Raw genomic sequence first — 8,360 nt, 5'->3', positions numbered from 1 at the left:
GAAGCACTGGTGGTATAGTGGTTAAGGCATTTGGCTGCTAACCAAAAGATCAGTGATTCAAACCCCCCAGCTGCTCCACAGAAGAAAGATGGGGCAGTTTGCTTCCATAAAGATTTACAACCTTGGAAACCCAGTGGGGGTCACTATGAGTCAGAATCGATTTGATGGCAGTGAGTTTGATCTTTTGGTTTAGCATAGTGTGCAAAGCCCTTCGTGATACACTGCTCACCTCTCCTGGCTCAACTGCCTTCACTCTCTCATGTGCTGCCTCATTCAGTGAGACTTCTTGCAGCTCTCCAAACATGCCATACTCTTTCACCCATCAGAGTGTTGCCACCTGCTCTTTCTTTGATCCCAGCTGCTGTTCCCACCTTTGCTGGGCTAAACTCCACTTGTACTTCTCAGCCCAAGGGTCACCTCCAAAAGAAAATCCCCCTGACTTCTTGGAGTGAGAAGCAGAGGTTCTGTTTCCAGGGCACCATGGTGTACTCTGTAACTGCCATCTTAACACTCATCCTCACTTCAATTAATAGGGTGTCTATTAGTCTATTCCCTCACTTCCCTGTAAGTTCCTTGGGTCAGGGACAGTGTTTTATTCCTTTCAGTGTGTCTTCTACCTTGTAGTTTATCAGAGATGCTCAACAATGCTTGATGAAAGAGATTGTCAGACTACAAGCTGGGGCTGCTTATACTCCTAGCTTGGTTTCCCTTCCTCTAAAAAGAAAACAAATTAAACAAACCAGTTGCCATCACTTCCGACTCAGTGGCGATGATGCACTATGTGCAGAGTAGAACCGCTCCATAGGGTTTTTAAGGCTGTGATATTTTGGAAGCAGATTACCAGGGCTGTCTTCCAACACTTTCTGAGTTAGCTGTTGTGCTGTTACCCAAGTACTCCCGAACCAGTTGCTGTTGAGTCGATACCGACCCGTGACAATCTCACATGCGCCGAGCAGAACTGTGCTCTAAGGGCCTTTCGTGGCTGTGACTTCTAAGAAGCAGATCACCAGGCCTTTCCTTGAGGTGCCTCTGGTTGGGTTCAAACTGCCAACCTCTTAGTTAGTAGTCCATCCCCTAACTGTTTGCTCCATGCCCATATCTCACCATTGTCTCAACACATCATTTTGCAACATCATTATTTACCCGAGATTCATTGAGTTCATAAGAGAAAATATTAAAAAGGAAGAACCTTCCAGATGATGGGCTGTGACTCCTCCCCATACCTGAAATGGGTACTGTCTCTCCACGGGAGTCTGCTCCTCGAGATTTACTTTCTCCACACATCTGATTTTCTTAATCTCGATGGATCCTTTTCTGCTGCCTCTTTTCTGAATCAAAGAAAAATATAAGATGACTCATGTGCTATGCCATAGCACACAAGGAAAAGCAGAAAACTGAGATTATGCTTGGGGAGAGTCTGGGGACAGGGGTGGGTATGGAAGGATCACCTTCCAATTCATCCACTAGAGTAAAAATCCAATGACACAGAGAATAATTCTCAAACATGGACATGTACTCATCCACTTCTCCAAAAGCAAGTCTTTAAGCAGCAGTTAAGAATTGTGTTTGAGAATTTTGCAATGTTTCAGATCCCCTGCCATGTGGTTAATCTACTCAGGAAAATCAAGATTTAACTCCAAAAAGCATCTTCATTTTTGTTTCAATTTTATGACAGCATTTCAGCTCACTGTGACAGAATTCTTGAGTGCACAGAAGTTACCCGCAGCCTTCTCAAAAGGCAAGGTTTTTTGACCCTCGGTACTATTGACACTGGGGTCAGAAAATTCTTTGTTGTGAGGACTTTCCTGTGCATTGTAGGAGCTCTGATGGCATAGTGCCTAAAGCAGTTGACTGCTAACCAGAAGACTGGCAGTTCAAGTCCACCAGCCACGCCTTGGAAGGAAGACTGGGCAATCTACTTCGGTAGTGATACCACCTGGGAAAACTGGGAAACCCAAGGAGGGGCCTCTATGAGTCAAATCGACTGGACAGCAATGAGTTTGGTTTGGTTTTGGTTTTGCCCTGTGCATTGTAAGGTTTTTAGCTGCATCCTTGGCCTCTATCCTCTGGATGCCAGGAGCACACCTCCTGTTGTGACAACCCAAAATATCTGCAGACGTTGTTAAATGTTGCCTGGGGGGCAAAATTGTCCTCAGCTGAGAACCACTATTCTAAAGTTATAATTTGGCTTGTTGTTGTTGTTATTTACTGTTGAGTCAGACCCGACTCATAGCAACTCCTCTTTGGGTTTCCAAGGCAGTATCACTACCGAAGTAGATTGCCCAACCTTCCTTCCGAGGAGAGGCTGGTGGGTTTGAACTGCCAGCCTTCTGGTTAGCAGTCAAGTGCCTTAGGCACTACGCTACCAGAGCTCCAAGTTAACTAATGCTTTAACATCATTTATCTTGAGTTAATTATGTCTCCTTAAGAAAAGGCACTGTAAAGAACGGCTGCTTATGCACAGGGAGACAGCTCAGGGAGCAGGAGTGTATGGAGGGATGGACACTGGGAAGAGGTAACTATGGGGAGGAAGTGGGAGGGGAGCTGTTGCAATGTGGTAAACTGTGGTCAATGACAGGAGACAAAGTATATGTGAACTGCTGTATGGAAAGTGAATTTGCTCTGTAAATCTTCACCCAAATCACAATTTAAAGAAATAAAAAATAAAAAAAGATATCACAATCAAAAAAAGAAAAAGAAAAGGCACTGTGATAAGTGAATGTGAATTGAGCTTTATTGTATAACCAGAGAAACCTGATACTGTTTTATTGTGGAGACCTAAAAAAATAAACAGTATAAAAACAATAGAATGAATAGGAGCTCACCATTTTGTCATATTCATAGTAGGAGAGGTTTGTTTTGGTCAAAACAAAAAGCCGTTCTTTGTAATTATTTGGTGACATTTTCTTCTTTTGCTGTGACTTTTTGAGAAGCAGTTCTTCTAGTATGGATTTTGTATCCATATTGTCGTCCTAAATAAAAGGAAGTAATTAAAATGAAGGTCTGCAGTACCTGGCTAGGTTCTCTTTAGCCTTCTGGATCTTTATTCAACTATTTCCCATTCAGGGATACTCTAAATGTAACTAACGAGGCTCTTGAACACACACATACCTACAAGTTTTTCTACTGCCCTTGCTTTGATTTTCTGTAAAGAGGTGATTTAAAAAGCAGTTTAGTCCTTATACCCATTTTCCTTTCTGGATTCATCATCTTTGCACCAACCTCTAGATCGCCTTATCAAAATGCCGTTTGCACCTTAAGCATTCTAGAGACATTTGATAAATTTAATGAGATGTTATCAAACTTTTTAAAATTTGAACTCCCAACAGCTGAACATGTTTTGAATCATTTGGCCAACTGAAATTTCTCCACTAAAGTGGTCACTTGTTTGAACAAACTATCCAAACCACCATGACAATCTGGTATCATTATAGATATTATTGTAGAGGATATCCACAGCCCTGACCAAGAACAGATCTTTAACATAAAGGACATGGACATGCTTTCAATATTCCTGATAAAGAATTTAAAAGCAAAACAAACATCCAAGATAGAATAAAACAAGGTAAAATCATGCTAGAGCAATAGAAAATGTTATTGAAAGAGATTTAAAAGAACAGAAAAAGTCAGTAGATACATTTACAAAGTAAAACACTCTTGTTTTCCCCCATCTCATAAATCATAGAAGCTTAAGGTATTTCTGGAAAATGAATGCATTCTTTTTTAGCTCCTGCTAAGATCATCGCTTCAACTCTCAGCCAGGTATCAGCCCTGATGAGGAAAAGCAGTAACGCTAAGCAGCAGGCCACAGCAACAAACTTGTGACTTTCTTCTTTGCTTTCTGAAATCCCATGGTTATGTGCACTCAGATGTTCAGTGATTGCAATCTTTCTTGGCTTATTGATAAGCTGAAGGTAATTAACATTACTCACCTTACACTGGGTAGAGCCAAAGCCTGTTTACCGGGAGGGTCCTTAACTTGAACTCTCAAGCTGTAAGGCAAAATTACTTCTCCAAGGCACAATCACTCATGTGGCTTCTGGCTATGCCAGGGTAATGTATTAAAAAGAAGATATTTGCATGCTGCTTATCACTCTTGATCAGGAAGGACTTGCACAAGCATGGTTCTGTCCAGAGGGAGGTGGGTGACAAGTGAACCTATCCAATCACTCGTGGACACATCTCATGGTCCCACTATGGTCACAGAGCTGGGAGAAAGGGAGCCTAAGAAATATAGCCTGACCTTGAATAAGCCATGGTCAGGCCCAGCCAGCTTTCCCCCTGACTTAGACCTCACCAACATTCTAGACAAGGAAATCAAGAAAATCAGCTTTTGCTGTTTGTTTACATAGGTCAGGAGCCTATTATTAATCTCTAGGATGTTCTCTAAGGGCAGTGCTTGGTTTACAGGCAGAAGGAGAAGGAATTTTATCCATTAAATATAATAAAATCTTGGTAACCTTTTGCTTTGGCTATTGTTTTATCTGCAAATAAAAGAATCATTCTCTTGCAAATGTGGAAATCCGGAACATTTGAGCACAATGGGGGCTATTTGCCATGACTTTGTCAGCTTTGCCCAGGCTCCAAAGACAGGGTGTAGCAGACCTGGCAGGACCTGGAAGGCGGGCAGTGCAGCTACGTTTCACCTCTCCTTCCATTACCAACTCTCCACTGACGCCTGCTCACATAACCTTACTTTCTACACCTAAAATCTAAGGCCAGAAGAAATTGCCTGAAGACTTATCGAAACTACAGTCTACTTTGGGTGAGTTAGAGTTGACTATTTGGGAACCACATTACACTGAATGTAGTTATAGTGCACTTTTGCTTTTGACATTTCTACATTTGAAAAAGTAACTGACAAAGCAAGAAGAGAACACTACAAAGACACCCATCAAGTTCCTCTTATATCCTTAAAGCAGAGCGCTAATTAAATAGATCTGGCTAGTTGAATCTGGTGGCATAATGCCTAAGACATTTAACTGCTAATCAGAAGGCTGGTGGTTCAAACCCACCAGCCACTCCTTGGAAGGAAGATCGGGCGATCTACTTCCGTAGAGATACCGCCTCGGAAACCCAAGGAGGGGTCACTATGAGTCAGAATCGACTTGACGGGTGAGTTTGGTTTTGGTTTTGAGTTGAATCGAAAGTTTACTTCTTTAACTTTTTTTACATTTCTGTCAGATGTGAAATAGATTTGTGACATTAAGAACATGGTTTTAAAAATGCAAATCCCAGTATCCTAGGTGGCATATGGTCTTTCCCAGTACTGTGTGATGCTAGAAAGGCTTTTCTGTTTATGGAACTTTCACATACATCACATAAAGATGAGTCTTTGAGGAATTTCCTACAAAAGATGAAGACGGTGAGTCACAAAAACGACAAATGGAACTCATGGAAATTGACTAGAAAAGAACATGCCGAGCCCTTGAGCACATTCTCCCATAGACGCGAGCAAAAGGGCTTACACAAGCTGTAGCACCTGGCCCTTCCCGTACGTCTCTGTTCTCCTCTAAATATGCCAGATTCTAAACTGAAGGCCCTTCTATGATCTCTCCTGGGATCAGAAGTAGTCATCACTGGTGACTAAGTCTTAAGAGTGTAACATCTCTTCCCTTGCACCCACTGTTACCTCTATAAATGTCTGTCTAACTCTGTCTGCCTCTTCTCATTTAAGGGAAATTCAGCTGGGAAAGTAAAATATCCTTCAAAATATAACGAGATTTTAAACCAATATTAATCAGAAATCTATTTCCATACAAGAGTGGGTGGGATTTGGTTGGACTCTCATATTGACAGCCACATAGAATTGATACATCAATTTGCTTACCAAATAGCCATGGCTGCCTATTTGCATACCCAGCTGAAGCTAGCAAGAGATCATGGAGTGGGAGAGGCAAAAAGCTGGCATAAATCAATATGATATTTTCTGTGAGAGCCCCAGCAACCATTACATAATCTACTACGTGCATAAAAGGTGCACATTGAAGTAGCAGAACTTAAGATCACTATGGTTATTAGGATTTATAAGGAAACAGTATCAACAGAGTAAGGGGGTTCTACTTAGCACCCTTGATCCTGAGACAATGGTGAGTCCAACAGTGAGTGAAATGAAGATCAGCTCTCCATGCCCCGAGTAAAACTTGTGGGATTGAGAGACAAGTTCATAACTGAGTGATTGGCAAGGCTGCTGTGGGGTGGTGGACTCAGAAGGCTTGGAGTAGGCAACAGTCCTGTCACTTGTGAGCTGTGGTACCCTGAACAAGCCCCTTCACTGCTCTAACTGCCACTTTTCTGAGCTGTAAAAAGAGATGAGTAAACTCTCTCTCTCTTTACGGGACTTACGTGAGGAACCTACGCCACACTGTGGGCACAGAATCACAACGAAAAAAGAATAAGGTGGAAAGAAACAACTCAAGTGCTGGAGTTGAGCCTGTTCACTCAGCTATAAAAAAGCCAAACAAAGGACAAGTTTTTTTTTCTTGAGATAATCAAGAAAGACAGTATGGAAGGGAGGGCTTTGAAACTGGCCTTGAAAGATACAAGTGATTTTAGTAATAATAATCCTCATGAGCATTTAAGCAGGTGGGACAATGGTGGGGCAGTGGTAGAATTCTTGCCTTCCACATAGGACACCCAAGTTTGATTTCCAGCCAAGGCACCACAAGTGCCGTTACCACCCGTCTGTCAGTGGAGACGTGTGCTGCTGGGATGCTGAACAGGGTTCAGCAGTTTCCGGACCCAGATGGACAATCTACTTCTGAAATCAGCCAGTGAAAACCTTATGGCTCTCACAAGGATCTGATCCATAACCAGTCATAGAGATGGTGTGGGACCAGTCAGGGTCTCATTCTGTTATGCGTGGGGTTGCCATGAGTTGGGGCCTACTGGACGACAGCTAACAGCAATAACATTCAAGAAGAGGGGACCGTGTACCAGGTTCTAGTTAAAGGGCTTAACAAAACAAAACCCACTGCCGTAGAGTCAATTCTGCCTCACAGTGACCATATAGGACAGAGTAGAACTGCCCAGTAGCTCATATGCACATGAAAGCTGGATAATGAATAAGGAAGACCAAAGAAGAACTGAGGCATTTGAATTGTGTTGGTGAAGAAGACCAAATATACTATGGACTGACAGAAGGACAACAAATCTGTCTTGGAAGTATAGCCAGAATGCTCCTTAGAAGCAAGAATGGCTAGACTTCATTTCACATACTTTTGTCATGTTGTCAGTCCCTGGAGAAGGATATCATGCTTGGTAAAGTAGAAGGTCAGCAAAAAAGAGGAAGACCCTTAATGGGATCAACTGATACACATTGGCTGCGGCAATGGGCTCAAACATAGCAATGGTTGTGAGAACGGTGTAGGACTGGGCAGTGTTTAGTTCTATTGTGCATAGGGTCACTATAAGTCAGAGCCAACTTGACAGCACCTAAAAACAACAATGTAGGGTTTCCATAAATCTTTACAGAAGCTGACTGCCACATCTTTCTCCTGTGGAGTGGCTGGTGAGTTCAAACTACAAACTGTTTGCTTAGCAGCCACATGCTTTTACTGCTGAGCCACCAGGGCTCTTTAAACCCACTCACTGCTGTCGAGTCGTATCCAACTCATGGCGACCCCTCCTTGAGTTTCTGAGGCAGTATCACTACGAAAGTAGATTGCCCAAACTTCCTTCCAAGGAGTGGCTGGTGGGTTTGAACTGCCAGGCTTCTGGTTAGCAATCAAGTGCCTTAGGCACTACGCTACCAGAGCTCCTGAAGGACCTTACAATTGCCAATTCATTTACTGGTTACAACCACCTTATGGGGTAGGTCGTAACATCCCCAGCCTATGGCAGAAGTTGTTACATCATTACCTGCTTTAGAGATTAGCAGGATAAGTTAATTGCCCAGGTCACACTGCTAGCCTAGTCCACTGCCCATATTCTTGACCTTGATGCTAGCATTAGAGAAGGCCATGGCAGCAATGTGATGCTCCTAAACCAGAGACGGCTGTAAGCCAAGTACAGGTGGGCAGCCATAGAATGGCAAAGGTAGTAAGAGCCTTAGAAGTCATTGTGCAGAGTTGACACTGAGCCCCACTAACCTAAATGACTTAGTCAAGACCACAAAGCTTGGACATAAGAGACACAACCCTAACCAGTAGATTTCTGATGTCCTGCCTGGTAAACAGTCCACTCACATAGCAGTGAACAGACTAACAAAATCCTTGTGTTCAGCTAAACATACCTCACCTTGGCTAAGACTTGCTGTGTGTTAGAACTAGGTAGCAATTTGGGTCTCACCAGACCTCACTGAAGGGACCATATATTGAAAATATCAGAAAGATGTGACCTGTGAACAATCTTTCAGTAGG

The 8,360-nt window shown here is 42.8% G+C and overlaps 1 protein-coding gene across 1 annotated transcript in view; it reads right to left on the bottom strand.

The window, feature by feature from the left end:
* The window catches only part of BMX (BMX non-receptor tyrosine kinase), a 69,069-nt gene extending 66,103 nt beyond the window's left edge, over window positions 1-2,966 (bottom strand). The window contains exons 1-2 of the mRNA XM_007952836.1: window positions 2,826-2,966; window positions 1,224-1,328 (exon numbers count right to left, since the gene is read on the bottom strand). Of these exons, the coding sequence (XP_007951027.1) occupies window positions 1,224-1,328; window positions 2,826-2,963 (243 nt within the window). The 5' untranslated portion in view covers window positions 2,964-2,966. The remainder of the gene's footprint in view (window positions 1-1,223; window positions 1,329-2,825) is intronic.
* Between the last annotated feature and the right edge of the window lie 5,394 nt (window positions 2,967-8,360).

Source organism: Orycteropus afer, unplaced genomic scaffold (genome assembly GCF_000298275.1).
Source record: "Orycteropus afer afer isolate SDZICR_OR568_19922 unplaced genomic scaffold, OryAfe1.0 scaffold00360, whole genome shotgun sequence".
Classification (NCBI taxonomy): domain Eukaryota; kingdom Metazoa; phylum Chordata; class Mammalia; order Tubulidentata; family Orycteropodidae; genus Orycteropus; species Orycteropus afer.
This window is presented reverse-complemented; position numbering and strand designations above follow the sequence as displayed.